The following is a 21,334-nucleotide window of genomic DNA, read 5'->3' as shown; positions in this document are numbered from 1 at the left end:
TTAGAATATCTTTTTTCTTTATAAATCAATATTTTCAAACAATAAGTGTAAGACAGTATGTAAAACAATGTAAAAAAAAAAAAGTATGTGATAGGATACTCAATCAAAAGAGTGAACAACTACAAGCCAAGTATACTTAGAATACCTAATTATACTTATCTAGATCAAAAGATTGAGTACAAGTATTGGCCAAAATTATGTGGACTTTTCTGTCAGTATAAGTCAAGTATGCTTGTGTAATTTTAAGTATATTTCTGAGTATACTCTCTTAATTTTGTAATGGCACTCTTGAATGAACTTCTTTTTCTAAGGGTTACTGACCACTGGTGAAAACAGACTTAGAAATACAAGTGCTGTTTATTATCAGAAAGACAGTTATGATATAAAAGACAATGGGTAATTCATAATTTAAATGTTTATAAAAAAAGAATACTAAATTACAAAATGTTTACACCTTAAAATCTAATACAAAGACAGCCATATTCCAAAAGATCCTAAAATAATTTCCACCTGTATAATCTGTGGTATTTAAAGTATAAGACTTGTTATTACAAATATTTTACAACATTTTTTTTTTTTTTTTACTGTAGAAATATTTAATGTGAGCATCACGGACTTGAATAAAAGACTAAATGTTGTCAATGTAGTTTTACAATGTTATAAGCTCAGTGCTTGAGAACAGCAACACTTTGCACAAAGCTTTGCACTCATAATGGATAGTGGTATATATATTTTGGTAGGTCTAAACATTATTCATGGATGTATTCAGACATGCAGTGCTGGCAACATCGTGACTTAGTACGACATGAAAATATGACATCAATCATTACGCAATATTTTAAAAGCAGACAAAGATAAATATTTAAATTTCTAAACACACAAACACAAAAGATTACTTTTCCTTTGGGTCCCCTCCATCTCTACAAACACATTACACACTGAACACCTTTACACAGCTCATTTATATTGAATAATGAGGTCACTAAAGTTGAAGGAGACCGGGGCTAGTTGTCACAGGGGCTGCATCTCAGTAACTATAGGGGTTTGAGTCAGACATCTAGTTTGTTGGTTTTAAACACCTTGTTCAAAGCTGTCAAATTACAATTTTTTTTGTGAATTCTCTCTCTAATCTAAAATTTTAGGTAAATATTAAAAGAAAGTATTTTCAACCTAAATGTTGAACTGTTTTTAGGACAGGTCACAATTTTATTAATGTAATTTTCTGTTGGCCAAAATAATGGTTTGGTATTTTTTGTCAAGTTTTGAATTTTTGTTGTTCCATTAATTACTTTGCACTTCATAATCGTTTAACAGTTTAAAAATGCTATATATAATATGCTATTTAATGGCAGGATCTCATTATGACAACTTACCACATCTAGTGTGATAATATGTCCAGATTTTTTTTCCTGGGCACTAATAGTGAAAATGCTTTTTTGTCATTAGACAAAGCAGAAATTCTAAGCAGAAATTGAATTTCAGAAATAAACCTATTCTGAGAAATATTCACTGGTGCAAAAAGTGTGACAACCAGCCCCAGTCTGCCCTACAGTATATAGTATATAAATTTTTTTTTTTTTAAATTGTTTGGAAATGTAACATTTCCAAGAGAGCTCTTTTCCTTAAAGAGCTTAAACTGACTTGTATTGAACTTTTACTAGGAGTTTACAATGAATATCATGATGTCTTTGTGGAATTAATGATAGTCATGAACCTTGGAGATTTTTGGCCTCCAAAATACACAGTCATAATATGTGCTTCGTTGAGAGCATTACAGACCAAAATCAGATATCAACCATACAGAGATTATTTATGCACATATTTCCTCGATTTCATCCTCATCATCTTCACCCTTTTCATCTTTAACGATTCCCTCATCGATGCTCTCCAGACGGACCCTCTGGCCATCTGGGTAGCGCGAGCCCCTCTGAGCGGGCTGAACCGATGAAATGTTTTCAGTCAGAGACTCCGTACCGAACAGCAGAAGTTTGGCATCGCTCTCTATGGCTTTTGCCATACTGGACGCAAAGCTGTCAATCACCTGGTGTATCTCCGCCTTCACCAGGTGCTGAGACTGATCCTCACCAGCTGGAAAACAAAGGAAATACAGAATTAGAAATACGTAATGGCTACATTATCAAATTACAACTGCAGGAGATGTACATGTGTGTAAAATGATGTTTTTGGCCCTTTTATTTGATAGCAGCAATGAGAAATAGGACAAGAAAAGGGTTTGCGTTTTAGGGTTTATGGTGTTGATGTAAAATTGGATACAATTTTACACAGAAAAGATTAGCAAGCTATTTTGTTCACACTAAAATCATGTTAACACACATATTATCTACGTCTTGTGGCTGAACTATTGAAACAGTGGTTATTTTAACATTTACGAATTGGCCTCATTTACTTCCGTTGTAACCGTTTCACTGTAATCCAGAATTTTCCTTTTTTTAAAGAAAAGAGGAACAAATGGAATTGTATTTGTCATGGTAATCAACATCAGTGTTGGGGGTAACGCATTACAAGTAATGTGAGTTACATAATCAGAATACTTTTTTAAACAAAATGCATTACTTTTAAATTCGCAACAAAATATCTGATTTACTTTTTTAAATAAGTAACACAAGTTACTTTGTTTTCCCATTTATTGACTGACAACTCTTCTGACCCCATGTTGAGAGAAATCTGGAGTAAGTGCACAGGTGTTGTGTGCGCTGTGTAAACGATGCAATTAGTTAATTTTTTAGGAAGTAACAATATTGTCATGGATTACTTTTAAAAGTAACTTTCCCCAACACTGTACGCTACAAATGCTGTCGATTGAGCTTGTATCAAACCTGGAAAAAAACATTTGCAACCCATTTTATTTTAATAACTTTAAAGGGTTAGTTCACCAAAAAATTAAAATTCTGTCATTAATTACTCACCCTCATGTTGTTCCACACCCGTAAGACCCGTTAATCTTCAGAACAAAGATTAAGATATTTTTGATGAAATCCGAGAGGTATATTCTCGTCCATAGACAGCAATTTAACCAACACTTTCAAGGTCCAGAAAGGTAGTAAAGACATCGTTAAAACAGTCGACATGACTGCAGTGGTTCAACCTTAGTTTTATGAAGCAATGAGAATACTTTTTTGTGCGCAAAAACGAAACAAAAATAATGATTTATTCAACAATATCTTCTCTTCTGTGTTATTCTCATTCATTGTTAACGTCCAGCGCTTCCAGGTTCTACGTCAGAACGCCGACTCACTATTGGCCAGCTCCTGAGTCAGCATCACACGAATGTGTCGTGCTGCTCACATGATCAGCTTTACTAAGCTGGCATTTGGATGCAAACACAAAAGCCTTCACTGTGCATACTGCATCACCTGCATAAGGATAATGACAGGGAAGAGAAGAGATTGTTGAATAAAGTCGTTATTTTTGTTTTGTTTTTGCGCACAAAAATTATTCTTGTCGCTTCATAAAATTAAGGTTGAACCACTGCAGTCACTTCGACTGTTTTAACGATGTCTTTAGTACCTTTCTGGACCTTGAAAGTTTTGGTTAAATTGCTGTCTATGGATGAGTCATATACCTCATGGATTTCATCAAAAATATCTTAATTTGTGTTCCGAAGATGAACGAAGGACTTACGGGTGTGGAACGACATGAGGGTGAGTAATTAATGACAGAATTTTCATTTTTGGGTGAACTAACTTCTTTAAGTTGGCTTTCAGGTGCAGTGGAGCTTTGTGAAATTCTGACCTTTTAATCACTTATTTACAAGAGGGAGTTGACTATACCTTTAGACTGCTGTTCCACCTGGTCCTCAAACATTACTGAACTCTTGCGCTTGTTGAATAAAGCACTGTAGTGTGAGCTATCTGCTTCCTCAGAACAGTTATCCAGCAACATGATATCTGTACCTGACAGTTACAAAACAAAACACTTCAGATAACAATAAAGGAGTTTTATTACTTTTTTTTAAAATTATTACTTTTATTCAGCAAGGAAGCATTAAATTGATCAAAAGTGACTAAAAAGACATTTCTAATATTAAACAAATTCTAAGTATCATGGTATTTCACATTTTTTACTGTATATTCATTAAAATAAATGCAGCCTCGGTGACCATAAGAGACTTCTTTTGAACGGGTGTGCAAGTATTCAATTTTATCTACACACACCTGAGTCCTGGGAAAAACTGAAGCCAGTGTCTCCTGTGCTACTACCAGCACCTAAAAGCTGGCCTCCACCAGCCAACATGGCCGTCAGGTGTGGAGACATACCAAGATCTGCAACAGAAAGATGTTGATTAAGGGCAGGACACAGTATTGGAATGATAATCGTGTGCCATATTTGGAAGGACATGGAACAGGTTAGTAAATGGTGACAGATTTGTATTTATTTATTTATTTACTTTTGTAGTGAACAATTCCTTTAAGGCAGTGGGTCTCAAACAGGAGGTTGGGATGACTTAAAAGTATTTAAATTAATAAATTATTATATATATATATATATATATATATATATATATATATATATATATATATATATATATATAAATTAAAATGCTAGAAAACATGAAATGATGATATAAACTGAAATCATATTTCTTGAAACTGACATCATTTTCCAGAAGTTCTTGAAAATTTTGTAATTATGAATGGTTAATGGTTATGGTTAAAATGGTTAAATTATGTGGTTAAAGGTCCCGTTCTTCGTGATCCCATGTTTCAAACTTTAGTTAGTGTGTAATGTTGTTGTTAGAGTATAAATAAAATCTGTAAAATTTTAAAGCTCAAAGTTCAATGCCAAGCGAGATATTTTATTTAACAGAAGTCGCCTACATCGAACGGGCAGTTTGGACTACATCCCTCTACTTCCTTCTTTAATGACGTCACTAAAACAGTTTTTTGACTAACCTCCGCCCACAGGAATACACAAGAGTTGCGTTTGTAGAGTGTGTTTGTCGCCATGTCGTCGAAACGCTGTTATTTTCATCCCGCAGTCCAATCACCGGGTCTGATTCCGGCTCAAATTGATAGGGTAAAATTAAAGACATGTTTACAATAACACTGAGCGCGTGCATCTCCACGTTATGGTAAGAGGCGTGACCTTTCCGGGCAAGGTTCGCTAAACTGCTGTCGAATCACAACACAGGAACCGCTGGCACAATCAGAACTCGTTACGTATTTCTGAAGGAGGGACTTCATAGAACAAGAAAGTCATCAGCCCGTTTTTATGACAGTGGAAACAGCGGTATACAGATAAGTAAATTATGTGAAAAATACTGTGTTTTTTTTACACGCGAAACATGAACACATGTTATATTGCACACTATAAACACAATCAAAGCTTCAAAAAACCACGAAAAACGGGACCTTTAATATATATTATTGCTGTCAAAATTAATGTGTTAATGCATGCGATAATATTTTTCAGTTTAACCCATTAAAAATATTTAACGCAATTAACGTAGCATCCGTTTTTTCTGTCATAATTTGGCTGCCATCACATTATAGCAGCAGATCTTAAAGTGACAGTAGCCTAATAAACTAGTTGCTGTGATGTCTGTCATTAATGTTAATCAAAGAACAAAGGTAAGAGATAATTAGTTAATTTTTTTTAAATCGATTGACAGCACAAATAAAAAAAATATTAAAAACTTAAATTTGTTTAATTTGATCGATTAATTTGTTAATTTTATCATTGACTGACAGCACTAATATATATATATATATATATATATATATATATATATATATATATATATATATATATATATATATATATATATATATATGCAGTGGTTCTCAGCCTTTTTATGCAAAGCTCCATCTATATAGGCCCCATATACATCTACCGATCAGTTATTAAAAATAGCTAAATAAAGACTTGATTAGCAACATCATAGCCCTACATAACCAGACATGACCATGACATTATGTAACATTCACCTGTGATTCGGTTGGAGATGCTAACGAGGCGGGACTTCCTGTGGCGGCTAATGAATGTTTCTCGGTAGTGGCGGTCACCACAGCACATGCCAAGCAGTTCTTTCCTTACAGTTTTATTCCACAGCCCGTATATGAGAGGATGACAGGCAGCACTGACAAACGACAGCCAGGTCACCATCATCTCCAGTCTAGATGACACACTTCCTCGGCCCCATACCGCCTCGGTGCAGATCACTACCACATACGGCCCCCATGTCATCAAGAAGGTGCCAACCACCACCAAAATGGTGACCAGGGCTTTACACTGGCTGCCAGCATAGATCAAACCTCTACGACTCCCGATGGAAGAAACCGAGGCTGTGGAGTTCTTTCGTCCGTTCCTGTTGGAGGACGCGGGCACTTGAACCACCACAACTGTCCCGCAGTGCACCTTGCGAGCTTTGTGCCGTGCCACACGAAAGATGAGGCTGTAGCACACCAGCATGGCAAACAGTGGTATCAGGCAGCACCACGCAACCCAGAATGCAGTGTAGCTGACTTCACGATACCAGGCCACAGTGCATGTCTTCTTGAAATGGTCAAACTCAAATGTGGACCAGCCGAACAGAGGAGGCAGGCAGCCCACCAGAGAATGCAGCCACAGGTAGACAATGGCCACTGCTGCACGATTACCTGTGATCTTTATAGGGTAGACCATCGGAAACAGGACAGCATAGTACCTGAGAGGACACAAAAAGTGGTTAGTCTAGTTTTAGATTTTGATATGTTCTAACTCTGACCTTAAAGGAACACTCCACTTTCTTTGAAAATAGGCTCATTTTCCAACTCCCCTAGAGTTAAACAGTTGAGTTTTACCGTTTTCGAATCCATTCAGCCGACCTCCGGGTCTGTCGGTACCAATTTTAGCATAGCTTAGCATAGTTCATTGAATCTGATTAGACCGTTAGCATCTCGCTCAAAAATAACCAAAGAGTATCGATATTTTTCCTATTTAAAACTGGACTCTTCTATAGTTACATTGTGTACTAAGACCGACGGAAAAAGTTGCGATTTTCTAGGCCGATATGGCTAGGAACTATACTCTCATTCCGGCGTAATAATCAAGGAATTTTCCTGCCGTACCATGGGTGCAGCAGGTGCAATGATATTACGCAGCGTCTCTCACAAATGCCTCCATGGTTGCAAGGCATGCTCCCTGTGCAAACACGGGGTCACAGGCGGTGCGTAATATCATTGCGCCTGCTGTACCCATGGTACGGCAGGAAAGTTCCTGGATTATTACGCTGGAATGAGAGTCTAGTTCCTAGCCATATCGGCCTAGAAAATCGCAACTTTTCTTTTTCCATCAGTCTTGGTACACAATGTAACTACTGAAGAGTCAAGTTTTAAATAGGAGTGAGATGCTATTGGTCTCATCAGATTCAATGAACTATGCTAAGCTATGCTAAAAGTGATACCGCCAGACCCGGAGATCGGCTGAATGGATTCGAAAACGGTAAAACTCAACTGTTTAACTCTAGGGGAGTTGGAAAATGAGCCTATTTTCAAAAAAAGTGGAGTGTTCCTTTAAAGGAATAGTTCATGGTCAATAACATCAAACAGCTTTGTGTTGTGATCAGTGTCATTGATGTCAAAACTGATGTGAGGTGCCTAAAACAGCAGTTCTCAACATTTTTTGACTCAAAGACAACAATAATTGATGACCCCCCTCAATATAGGCTAATATATTTCTTCTGATATTTCTGCTGTAAATAGAACAACACTGCTTGTTTTCAAGACACTACAGGCAAAAAAAAAAAAAAAGAAATGTTTTATTCACTGGTCAATTGTGGACTATTTGGCTTTTCAAAATGTCTTGTTTCAGACTAGTAGAAAGAAAACCAATACACTTTTAAAGGTGACCTAGAACCAGTTTTTACAAGATGTAATATAAGTCTAAGGTGTTCCCTGAATGTGTCTGTGAAGTTTCAGCTCAAAATACCCCATAGATTTTTTTTAATACATTTTTTTAACTGCCTACTTTGGGGCATCATTAACTATGCACCGATTTAGCACACTGCCCCTTTAAATTGCGCGCTCACTGTATGTCTTTATGTACTGAACTTGTTATTCAACTATGCCAAGGTAAATTAAATTTTTGATTCTAGGGCACCTTTAAATGTTTATTTTATTGGATTTTATCTATTTATTGTATATATCTAGATTTCAATGACAGTACATAAAGGCCAGTTTCTTCAAATGAGTTTTTCTTTTCCTGCACCGAGTCAGAAATCTCCACTTCAGTAGCACTAATATACACCACAGTTTCCAGTTTTATTATTCCTGTCTACATTCTAAAGTGTTTTTTTTTTTTTTTTTTTTTTTTTTTTACAGAGGGGTTTGTTCATATATCAATTGCCTGATGGCCAGCCTAAGGCACACCTGTGCAATAATCATGCTGTCTAATCAGCATCTTGATAGCCACACCTGAGAGGTGGATGGATTATCTCGGCAAAGGAGAAGTGCTCACTTAGACAGATTTGTGAACAATATTTGAGAGAAATAGACCTTTTGTGTACATAGGAATAGTCTTAGATCTTTGAGTTCAGCTCATGAAAAATGGGGGCAAAAAGTGTTGCGTTTATAATTTTGTTCAGTATATATATATATATATATATATATAATGAAAAATATTTAAAACTTCATTTGGAAATAATAATTAGACTCACATAATTAAGACTCACATGTATTCAATTAAATTTTATAGTCATAAAAGGTCATTTAGGTTTGGACAACATGAGGTTGAATAAATTATGACGTAACAGTAAGCTGTTACAATATACAAAAAGCATTAGATTAAGATGCTATTCATGTTGATAAAAATCCTGTTTTAGCATGTTTTCTAATAGTTTGTCCATATCCACACATACCAAGCAAGTGTAAAAATTTAAGGCAGCAGGGGTCAACAAAACAGACAACAATGTAACCATTCATTTGTACTTCAGCTACAGGATACAGATTTTAACATCCTGATTCTAAAAAGATTTAATGTAGAACAATGAGAGATGCTGTATAGTGTTTGGCTCATTTTGAGTGCCAAAGATGAGTTTGCATGATAAAAATAAATAATATTCCTTACCTGTCAATGGCAATGGCTCCCAACGTGAGCATGCTGGCAGAGCTGATGAGCAGATATAACAGTGCCGTGAAGTTGCACCATACAACACCGAACAGCCATTCTCCATTAAGAGAGCTGGCAATGACAAATGGCAGCACCAGTACCGACAACAGGAGGTTTGAAAGTGTCAGGCTGAAGACAAACTTGTTGCTTGGCGTTAAGAGGTAGGGCTTCCGATAAAGGGTCAACACAACAAGAAAATTGCCCAGACAGACAAACAAGGCAATGGCTAATATGACAACAGACTCCACGATCCAGGCCCAGCTGTCTACCACGTCTGTGCCGTTCACCGGTAAGGTTACATTGCTGCTGGTGTTCATGATAAGCACGCTACGTCATCCAAATGCAGACCAAGGATGTTTGCAGAGATCCATAGATCCATTGCTTGATCATCTCACCAAGATGTCTTAGAAAGTTTAAAACAAAAAAACACTTGATTATGATTGTTGAAGGAAGTGTTCATCCAAAAATGAAAGTGAACTTCCTCATGCCATTAAAAAATTATGAATTACTTTCTTATGTGGAACACACAAAGAGGTATTCTGCAGAATGTCTAAGTTGATCCTGTCTACTACATAATGAAAGTAAATGGGGACTGAAGCTCTCGATCTAAAAAAAATGGCAAAACCACCATAAAATGTGATTTTATGACTTATGCACTGCTGCAACAAATTGATAATAAATGATAATGAAATTAACTGACAATAAATTTGATTGCTAAATAATTGTGCCTGTGTGCTGTGCATGAAAAACATCTGCTAGACACATCACTTTACAGTATGGTCAAAACACATATTTCCATTTTGCATAAAGGCTCATCCTGACAGCAAGCAAGTCTCTGTTAAACTTCAAAGACTTCACTGAAGGAGCCAAAGAAAGGAAGCACAATAATTATGAGTAAAATACAGGCCTACTTTTTTCTGCATTGAAGGGTTAGTTCACCCAAAAATGGAAATTCTGTCATTAATTACTCACCCTCATGTCGTTCCACATCCATAAGACATTCGATCATCTTCAGAGCACAAATTAAGATATTTTTGATGAAATCTGAATATGACTCATCCATAGACAGCAATATAAATCAACACTTTCAAGGTCCAGAAAAGTACTAAAGACATCATTAAAACAGTCGACATGACTGCAGTGGTTCAAACTTAATTTTATGAAGTGACAAGAATACTTTTTGTGGGCAAATACAAAACAAAAATAATGACTTTATTCAACAATATCTTCTCTTCTGTGTCATTCTCATTCGTTGTTTACGTCCAGGTTCTACGTAACGGCGACTCATTATTGGCCGGCTCCTGCGTCAGCATCACGCGCATGCGTCGTGCTGCTCATGTGATCAGCTTTGGCCAATACTGAGCCGGCGTTCGGACGTAAACACAGAAGCGTTCACTGTGCTTACAGCGACAACTGCGTAAGGATAATGACAGGGAAGAGAAGAGATTATTGAATAAAGTAATTATTTTTGTTTTGTTTTTGTGCACAAAAAGTATTCTTGTCGCTTCATAAAATTAAGGTTGAACCGTATTGCTGTCAATGGACGAGTCATATACATCACGGATTTCATCAAAAATATCTTAATTTGTGTTCTGGAGATTAACGAAGGTCTTACGGGTGTGGAACGACATGAGGGTGAGTAATTAATGACAGAAATTTCATTTTTGGGTGAACTAACCCTTTAAATATGTATTTGTTGGAAGCTAAATGTAGGTTTAAAATGCTACATTTAACACAAGTCTATTTTAATGAGAGCAGTAATTGGTAAAGGGCTATTGTACTTGGGTATAAATGTAAAATAATTCATTCAGATGAGTAAATGTTTAGTCTGTGCTTTTGTTTTTCTTTATTGCTGTGGGAAAGTTTTAGAATGTAATGTTGAACACTTTTTTGCTCATAATATATAGCACAGTGTTCACTATATTTGTTTTCATAGCATTCAATTTGTCAGTCCACATTCCCTTTTGTTGTATGGACAAGAGGAGCTCGGACATTCTGCAAAATATACTTCTTCCAGGTGTGGAACAACATGAGGGTGACTATATTCATTGTTCGGTGAACTATTCTTTAATTTTACATACATAATTGATAAATCACGTGCAACTGTAGGTGCTGACTAAGGTACAAGACGACAACTTACAGCACTCTGTTATTACAGCTAAACATGGACCAGAAAGTAATAAAGGCAAAAGGTAATAAAGCGTTTAACAGCACAAAAACCTCTTGTCATTACGCTATACGTAGTTGTCCCGTGCAATAAATCTGAACATCGTACCATTAAATCAAAGTGAGTTTGACTTTTAAACATTTAATCATATGCATGCATGCAACTCTTTAGAAGTTGAGTTTGATATAACGTTATAACTGATATATTAAACTCCAAACTGTAAACCAACAACAAAAAACTTTAGTATAGTTTAGAATGATCAAATAATTTGTGAGGATTAATCAATACAGTATAGATAAAAATATATCTACCGATTCTGATTGAACAAAGACCACTATTTAAACGCAACTTCCAATGTTAGTAAGAAAAGTTTACTTCGGAGAGTTATAGTTTAATGACAAATACTGGCCAACTCACCTCGCTGCTTCAGATGGTATTAAATCTCTCTTGAAAGTAGATGTGTCGTGTTGTGACTTTATTTACAGCTTGACGCTGATGAGATTCACAGAAACTACCACCGCAATGGCGGCGAAAGCGAATGTCTCCCCGTCTCTCTCGGGCTGTGTGTGTCTGTGTGTGGTCTGTCTTAAGCTGGTGTCTTTATCTACACAAGTAGAAAAGTTCAGCTGCGGTTTAAAATCTAATGTATCACCGAAACTTACGATTGAACATCATGTGATACACATAAAGTTGTACGTAACAGTTTACTATTGACAAAAAGTGTTCATTTGGCACATGTAACAAGACGGTGGAGTGGGTTTAGATATTTCAGAGATAAAAAGAGTAGTGCGCGTTTAACTTTGATTTGCAAAACTGTATTATTATTATTTTCGTTCTTCTGGAATTCACTTTTGGACCACCAAAGACGATTAAAGATTCCCGCAGGTGACGTTACCAGAGTCACGTGACTACGATTGGCCAATAAACGATTTGCAAACGCCCTCTCTGTTTTTTTTTTTATTTATTTTTTTTTTTATTGCAATATTAACAAACAGAACAAGTTGGTAAATGCAAAAAACAATATTTCCCCAAAAAAAAAGAAAAAGAAAAGAAAAAGATAATGGTTCAATAGTAAACAGAAGAAACTTGCCCTCTCTGTTGGTATCTGCATATCTGTAACCACGAGCACTTTTATGGCAATATCGAAATTGAAAGACTTTCCACGTAATGACAAGTAATCAAAGAGCAAATAAACAAACAACACACCTGTGCAAAGGTCACTGGATTCATGTTAGAGGGAATTCATAATCATTAAAAAAATGTAATTTCTTGTCCCTCGTGAACATGCGTAAACAAACAGTATTTTTCTAATGAATGTCCTAATTATTAATAGATTGTTTATTCACAATATACAATGGCTGAATAACAAATCTGATTTGTTTGTATATTACAAAATTATTTCATGACTGTGAAAAATGAGATGATCAGTTTTCTACTTCTCAAAAGTTTATTTCTATGTGCATAGTATAAAAATCCACAAAACAGTTATAGAAATCAAATATATAATACAGGCTTTATTTGTGCGGAATTTTTGAGATGCTTTGCTTGTCAAAAAGAATGGGCGTGTCGTGTAATATCGCGATATTTGAAATGCGGAAGTGATTGTCAGATGATTTAGGTCATGTGGTTTAGCTCGATTAGACGTCTAAACAGTGTGTAGTGTAAGTCAAGAATAATTCATTTGAATCTCTACGTGAATTCATCTGTTTTGGAAACGCTTTTTCCAGCATGCAGAACGTCATAAACTCGGTGAAAGGAACTGCTTTGGGGGTGGCAGAGTTTTTAACGCCAGTTTTGAAGGTAAGACGAGAAGTGTTAGCATGATTTGCAGTCTGTATCCAGCAGCTGCAGCATTAAATATGAGGTTTAATAAGTGTGAAAAATTCGAGCATGGACCTGAAAGGAGAAATTACTGAACCAATGTTATGATGATGTCAGTAGAGATCAATACTACCAACAGGCATCAAAACATAAGAAAACATGCAACCTGTCAGATGGCCCAAAGTTCAGTAGACGCCACTGCTGGCTGAAAACACACTGCATTTTAGGAAAAATAACCAGGTAAAGATCTGAATTGCCTGGAATGCGAAATGCCATGTAGTTTAGGCCATACGCATGTCATGTTTTCTTCGTGGAGTGATGCATATGATGCCAAATCAGTCAAAATTTTGTCTAATGTACAACAACACGGTGAATGAATTCTAATTAATCTTTCTATAAACTCCCATTTAAAGTAAACTTTATGTTAAAACTAAAATGTATTCGATTTTTAACTTGCAATAATAGATGGACATTATATTGAATTAGATCACATTGCATAGACATAATATAACATGCATGAACTGAAATGAAAACTGAAAATTTTCCAAATGCACACATTTATTGTTACCATTTAACTTCATGACCACTAAAAGTTAACACATACATATTTGCTGGAAAGTGTGACAAACTGGACAGTGCAAAACTATTTATGAACCACATGTTAGCCAACTATACATCTTTAAAGGGCGAGGGACAGTTTGTCAACTGATGTTTGATATGGCAAGACTTTCACACCCATATGTATTGTTCAATAGTGTGAAAAAGAGAACATTTTTAAATGTTATTTATATCATGTGTCTCGCTTTTCCAGGAATCTAAATTTAAAGAAACTGGGGTTATAACTCCCGAGGAGGTGAGTGTGCATTTTGATTTTGTTATGGTGTAAAATATGCAATTTAATAGGATTTACACTATTAATTGTTTTGTGTTCTGTGCAGTTTGTTGCAGCAGGAGATCATCTGGTTCATCACTGCCCCACATGGAAATGGCAAGAATGCGCACACACACAAAAACACACATTAACTTGGTTATCTAAATGGGGACATTCATAGACTTCTACTGTATTTATATTCAGCTAGTTATAAATCCTATATTCTCAGCCTCAGACTTCACGCTCAACGTCTGCTGCATGTGGCACACAAAACTGGAAATACTTTAGAAAAGTCTAAATCTGACTGGCTGACTTATACAGGTGTTCTGTGAGCCTAATGTACAGCAATTTTTAATGGTCCACCAGGAGACAAAGCCGTGTTTACTTTAAAAGTTCAGATACAGCAGTAATGAACGCTTTAGAGCAGCAACTGAACACTGGATTTGAAAAAAGTTCACTGCATAGAAACTTTTAGATATCAAGCGTTTTGTCTGAGGCACTTAGTTGACTTTAAAGAGATGTGTACGTATGTTTACTGACGATGGGATACAGTAAAATATTAGCTTCCAACTTTTTGGATTCTCAAGTGATCCCATTTTATTATTTGTGTGCCCTCTCACATCTATAATGGAAGATCAGGTGAAGTACTAAAGTCACGTTTCCACCGCAGGAACTTTCCCCAGGAACTAGGGACTTTGGGTTGGTACTCGCCCACAGTGACCAGGGTCTAAATGAAGTTCTGGGTAAAAATTTCCCCCTCAGAAAGTCCCTGCTCACGAGGTAGTACTTTTTCAAAGTTCAGGAACTTTCGGGGTTGGGACTTGGGTGCTGAACATGTTGATTGGTTGACTCCACACAGCATCCACAGCAGCAACATGAGGCCATGTTTTGCTGCTTTAGAGAAGAGGAAGAGTTGTTGTAGTACAGTGTTTTTACGCCGAACTGCTTTACAAAATGAGGGTGAATTCAATGCTGGATTGCACAAAAGATTATCATGACATGATGAGTTGAATCAACTCCACAGCAACTACATAAATTTATCCACTAACCATTCAGAAACGTCCAAATGCATTCTAAAAGTTGTAACTTCTTCCTGAGTCTCTCCATCAGTGTCTGACTCCGGTTTGAACAATGTAAGGCTGAACACCGTTACTGACAATCCTCATTTTGGCTGCGTGAGATTTTCCAGCTTTGTTGATGTTGAGCAACTGAAGTGAGAGCTGTTAAAGCTCCTCCCTCTTCTGGAAAGGGGGCAGGGAGCTGCAGCTCATTTGCATTTAAAGGGACACACACAAAAACGGTGTGTTTTTGCTCACACCCAAATAGGGGCAAATTTGACAAGCTATAATAAATGATCTGTGTGGTATTTTGAGCTGAAACTTCACAGACACATTCTGAGGACACCAGAGACTTATGTTACGTCTTGCAAAAGGGGCGTAATAGCTTCCCTTTAAGCTTATATGCAGAGGACGAAATCCAGCGGGAACTGGAAAGTCTCACACAGTCCTACGTAACCGGACTAATTTGCCTAATCTTCATCATACTTTAGACTAAGATGGAAACGCAGACAGCAACAGGTCTGGGGGGAAAAAGTTCCTGGGGAAAAAAGTTCCTAGGACAAATTGTTCTGGGTAATTTCAATGGAAACTATGCTTAAGGAGGGAACATCTTCATTGAAACATGAAAATATCGATAGTCTGGTATAGCACACCAGTCAGTTATTGAAGTGACATGTTTGCTACATGTTGAACAAAACAAAACTCTGATTGGTCACTTTACATGTCAGTCATTCATCCTCTTCCTGGGCTATAGAGCCCAGACCTTTTGTCATTAGGCAAAGGACTGGCTACGCGAGACTATAAATAATATAACCTAACCCTAACAGAAAACTTGCTGTATCTTTACATTTTAAAAAGTTTTGTCAGATATTGCGTATTTCTGGTTATAAATTTGTCCCCAAAGTATGGTTAAGTAGAGCACCAGTGAAAATTTTGCAACACAATCTACTCCTATATTATTATTAATATTTTACACATTCTACAATAATTGTAAAAGCTTCAAACTGAAATAACACAAATGGAGTTATAGTAATTATTCAGTGTCCAAAAAGATAAAATCAAATCATTTGCAAATAAATAAATGTTTTGTATTTTAGCTTTTGGCACTATTAATTTTAGGCATTTAAAGGTGCCCTAGATTCAAAAATTGAATTTACCTCGGCATAGTTAAATAACAAGAGTTCAGTACATGGAAATGACATACAGTGAGTCTCAAACGCCATGGTTTCCTCCTTCTTATATAAATCTCATTTGTTTAAAAGACCTCCGAAGAACAGGCGAATCTCAACATAACACCGACTGTTACGTAACAGTCGGGATCATTAATATGTACGCCCCCAATATTTGCATATGTCAGCTCATGTTCAAGGCATTAGACAAGGGCAGAACGTCTGGATGTGCACAGCTGAATCAACAGACTAGGTAAGCAAGCAAGAACAATAGCGAAAAATGGCAGATGGAGCAATAATAACTGACATGATTCATGATAACATGATATTTTTAGTGATATTTGTAAATTGTCTTTCTAAACGTTTCGTTAGCATGTTGCTAATGTACTGTTAAATGTGGTTAAAGTTACCATCGTTTCTTACTGTATTCACGGAGACAAGAGCTGTCGCTGTTTTCATTTTTAAACACTTGCAGTCTGTATAATGCATAAACACAACTTTATTCTTTATAAATATCTCCAACAGTGTAGCATTACCCGTTAGCCACAGAGCACTATCAAACTCATTCAGAATCAAATGTAAACATCAAAATAAACACTGTACTTACGCGATTAGACATGCTGCATGACGAACACTTTGTAAAGATCCATTTTGAGGGTTATATTAGCTGTGTGAACTTTTTTTTTATGTTGTTTAAGGCAAGCACGAGCTCTTGGGGCGTGGAGCACGAGAATTAAAGGGCCACACACCCTGAATCGGCTCATTTCTAATTATGCCTCAAAATAGGCAGTTAAAAAAAATCTATGGGGTATTTTGAGCTGAAACTTCACAGACACATTCAGGGGACACCTTAGACTTATATTACATCTTTTAAAAAAAAGTTCTAGGGCACCTTTAAGCTCAAGCCTTTAGGTAAAAATGTCTTTAAGGTTTGGAGAAACATAAATTCAGTCTAGACTGTCCAAACCTTGCACTGGTAAAAAACATTAAAAATCAAGATGTAATCTGACATATTTCTTTTATATTTGTGCCCTTAACAACTTTCACTTTTATTTAAGTACCAGAATTCCCATGGTGTGGAAACATGAGGGAAATTTAAAAGCTTGAATCTAGAACTGGAAAGTCATGAAAAATAATAAAATCCTAATTCATGGGCATTTTTATAAAGAATATATATATTTTTCTAGTTATGTCAAGCTCTAAAATATCTTCCAAATATTGGGTAGAAATTTTTAAAAAAATTAAATAAAATAATGAACCCTGTAAGTCAAAAAGGTTGAGAACCACTGCTTTAAGCAATAAGGTTTTATTATTATTACTATTATTATAGAGAAGAACTTATTTTGTAGATTTGTGGCTTTTTACAGTGTTGAGAATCTATTTTCTTTACTTTTAGGGCATCTGGAGAAGAAGTAAAGGTGAAGCCCTATCTGCCCAAAGACAAGCAGTTTCTATTAACCCGAAATGGTAAAAGAAGAAATTATTATTTAGTTTCTGAAATGGACATTATGCAATTGATCTGTATTGTGTTGTGTAAAGCTGTGTTTTCTAAATGTCACAATATGGCGGTTTTGTGGCTCTCAGTTCCATGTTACAAGCGCTGTAAACAGATGGAGTACTCTGATGAGCTGGAGGCCATTATAGAAGAGGACGATGGAGACGGGGGATGGGTGGATACCTATCACAACTCTGGTATGGAACAGAAACTGAACAAACCGCAACATGTCTTTGTCATGCTTACGTTCATGACAAGACATTCCTGACTTTTCTTTTTGTATTGCTAGGTGTTACAGGGGTTACAGAAGCAGTTCGGGAAATCTCACTGGATAATAAGGTAAGGCAGCACTGTTGACTACTTCAAGAGTGGAAGAAATTGAATTTTTGATGTTTTGATTTTAAGTTGCGAGTAATATTTTTAATACACGTTAATATTTACTGTTTTGTATGCACGTGAAGGACAATATGAATATGAACGTGCAGACGGGTGCCTGTGGAAATGGCGATGACGATGATGATGAGGAAGGAGAGCCAGCAGACATGGAAGGTAGCTATGAATTTTTATTTATTTTTCAAAACACACATTGTTAACCAGTATGTTTGACTTTATAACTGGTATTTGTATTTCAGAATATGAAGAAAGTGGACTTTTGGAGACAGATGATGTAAGAAATTGTGCTCAACGCAAGTTTTTCAAGATCAGGATTTTCTTTTGCAGAATTACTCATTAATATTCTTTGTTCAGGCCACTCTTGACACAAGTAAAATGGCTGATTTAAATAAAACCAAAGCAGAGGCTGGTGGGGAAGATGCCATTCTACAGACAAGAACTTACGATCTTTACATCACATATGACAAATATTATCAGACACCAAGACTATGGCTTTTTGGATATGATGAGGTAACTTTGCTTTATGATGCTTTGACATGATGGCAGCATGTGACGTGATGTAAGCCTGTGGCTCCATATTTTCCTCTTTAGTAAAACTCATTTTGTTTACTAGCTGCATGTTGTGCTCTTTCTTAGGACAGACAGCCTCTAACGGTGGATCAGATGTATGAAGACATCAGCCAGGATCACGTTAAAAAAACAGTCACCATTGAGAATCACCCTCACCTTCCCCCACCTGCTATGTGCTCCGTGCATCCGTGCAGGTCGACACAAACATTAAATATAAATAACAAGAATAATGTTACTGTCGCACAAATATTTATCTATCATCCTGTGCGGTTCTCTTATAGACCAGTATTAATAAACTTGGAAACTGGAAAAAGCATTCTCGATAATTTATTAATTCATGCCCTAATAATCTGCTCTCTTGCTTTTACTTGTCAGACATGCGGAGGTGATGAAAAAGATTATCGAGACTGTGGCGGAAGGAGGAGGAGAACTTGGGGTCCATATGTATCCTTTCTTTAAAAACCTAGTGTATAAGCACATACACTACCATTCAAAAGATTTTTCAATGTATTTGAAAGAAGTCTCAAATGCTCACTATGGCTGCATTTATTTGTAATACTGTGACTTGATTACAGTTTAAAATAATTATGCCAGTCTTTACTGTCCATCAGAAATTATTATAATATGCTGATTTTTCTGCCCAAAAATTTTTTTCCACATTTTTTTGTGGAAAATTTCTTTTTCAGAAATTATTCAAAAGAACAACATTTATTTAAAGGTGCCATAGAATGCTTTTTCACAAGATGTAATATAATTCTAAGGTGTCCCCTGAATGTGTCTGTGAAGTTTCAGCTCAAAATACCCCATAGATTTTTTTTTAATTCAATGTTGTAACTGCCTATTTTGGGGCATCATTAAATATGCACCGATTCAGGCTGCTGCCCCTTTAAATGCTTGCGCTCCCCGCCCCCAAGCTCGCGACTCTATAATACATTGCATAAACAAAGTTCACACAGCTAATATAACCCTCAAAATGGATCTTTACAAAGTGTTCGTCATGCAGCATAACCGATTATGTAAGTATGGTATTTATTTGGATGGTTACATTTGAATCTGAATGAGTTTGAGGCTATGCTCCGTGGCTAACGGTCTAAAGCTGTTGCGTCACAGTGTTATGTTGAGATTCGCCTGTTCTTCGGAGGTCTTTTAAGCAAATGAGATTTACATAAGAAGGAGGAAACAATGGAGTTTGAGACTCACTGTATGTCATTTCCATGTACTGAACTCTTGTTATTCAACTATGCCAAGGTAAATTCAATTTTCAATTCTATGGCACCTTTAAAGGATTAGTTCACTTCAGGAAATAATGTGTTGGTGTTCTTATTGGAATGAACAAATGTTTATGTTGGTTTATGAGTCACTTTTTTAGAAACACATTTTCCCTTAACTTTCATTACTTCAGGTATCTTCTGATTTTCCTAAAATTTGTGCAAGCAGTCATTCCTACAATAGAATATGATTACACAAGGCATTTCACAATGTAACTTACTGTTCACCATTACGCCTACAACTATGACAACATGTATTGTGACTGCGTTGAGGAAGCAGCAACAGTATAAAACTCAAATAGACACTGTCCTGGAAAGATGCTGGGAATGTTCTATGAAATGCCTGGGAAGGGGATCTGTCGAGTCTGATGGTTAGCCACACACATTTAAATCCAGTTTTCCCTACTTTTCTTCAGCTTAATCTCTGTATTAGCCACTTGCTCTTAATGCTGTACTGAAACTAAAAATGTTTTGTTTTATATTTACGTTTCCAAAAAAACTGTGCGACATATAACAAAGCCATTTTAATGGCAAATAATAAATGGCTGTCAAAGTATGTTGGTGTTATTTGTATGATCAAAATCATTTTGTGAGTGTGAGCTGAGCTTTGTCTGGTGTTGGACTGTCGACTTGCTTGTCTTAACGTTCTGTTCTTTGAATGCTGGAATCACTGTCTTGGATCCAGAGCATTGTTGTGGTAAACCATATTCACAATCCAACAGTCTGCATCTGCAGAATCGACACACCACCACAGTTATTGTATATGTGGATTTTAATGTATTGTCGACTTCGAAAGAAATTGAATTTTAAAAATCTGTTGAAAAAGCTTAAAGGGATGGTTCACCCCCATATGGAAATTCTGTCATCATTTACTCACCCTCATGTTGAGTTTCTTCTGCTGAGCACAAAAGAAAATATTCTAAAGAATGTTGGTAACCAGACAGTTGACAGTAGCCATTGACTTCCATAGTAGGAAAAAAAATACTACACAAGTCAATGGCTACCGTCAACTGTCTGGTTACCAACAATCTTTGTGTTCAGCAGAAGAAAGAAACTCAGGTTTGGAACAACATGAGGGTGAGTAAATGATGACACAGTTTTCATTTTTGGGTGAACTATGCCTTTAATGGGTGTTTTCTGTCAGGATTGTCCACAGATAAACACAAAAACAGTAATTGTTTGGCCCTGTGCACAAATACAGATATGTGAATTTGTTAATAAAACCCACTTTTTAAGCAGGTTTACTTTTTGTATTGACTACTCTGTGGCTTGAATGATTCCTATTGCTATAACACCATTAAATTGGTAGTTTTAAAAATAGCTCTGGGCGTTTTGCTAGTTTGATTTCCATAGATCCATTTTCCAAACCGCTTGTCCAAGGTAGGGTCCTACAGGTATGTCCGATGTAGTTTGA

The 21,334-nt window shown here is 36.2% G+C and overlaps 2 protein-coding genes across 2 annotated transcripts; one reads left to right on the top strand and one right to left on the bottom strand.

Moving 5' to 3' along the window:
- Positions 1-338: 338 nt before the first annotated feature.
- gpr161b (G protein-coupled receptor 161b) lies at positions 339-12,366 on the bottom strand. The gene is made up of 6 exons (XM_048200322.1): positions 11,693-12,366; positions 9,067-9,511; positions 5,949-6,667; positions 4,176-4,283; positions 3,792-3,914; positions 339-2,088 (listed from the first exon to the last, which is right to left on the bottom strand). The coding sequence occupies exons 2-6, from the start codon at positions 9,423-9,425 to the stop codon at positions 1,811-1,813; spliced, it is 1,587 nt and encodes a 528-aa protein (XP_048056279.1). The 5' UTR covers positions 9,426-9,511; positions 11,693-12,366; the 3' UTR covers positions 339-1,810.
- A 501-nt stretch (positions 12,367-12,867) lies between these two features.
- On the top strand, positions 12,868-20,476 carry atg3 (autophagy related 3). Its single transcript, XM_048200321.1, has 12 exons — positions 12,868-13,075; positions 13,908-13,949; positions 14,035-14,084; positions 17,591-17,661; positions 17,779-17,886; positions 17,979-18,028; positions 18,151-18,238; positions 18,322-18,356; positions 18,437-18,592; positions 18,719-18,846; positions 19,028-19,096; positions 20,055-20,476. Exons 1-12 carry the CDS (start codon positions 13,004-13,006, stop codon positions 20,134-20,136), a joined length of 951 nt encoding a protein of 316 aa, XP_048056278.1. The 5' UTR covers positions 12,868-13,003; the 3' UTR covers positions 20,137-20,476.
- The last annotated feature ends 858 nt before the right edge of the window (positions 20,477-21,334 follow it).

Source organism: Megalobrama amblycephala, linkage group LG8 (genome assembly GCF_018812025.1).
Source record: "Megalobrama amblycephala isolate DHTTF-2021 linkage group LG8, ASM1881202v1, whole genome shotgun sequence".
Taxonomy (NCBI): domain Eukaryota; kingdom Metazoa; phylum Chordata; class Actinopteri; order Cypriniformes; family Xenocyprididae; genus Megalobrama; species Megalobrama amblycephala.
This window is presented reverse-complemented; position numbering and strand designations above follow the sequence as displayed.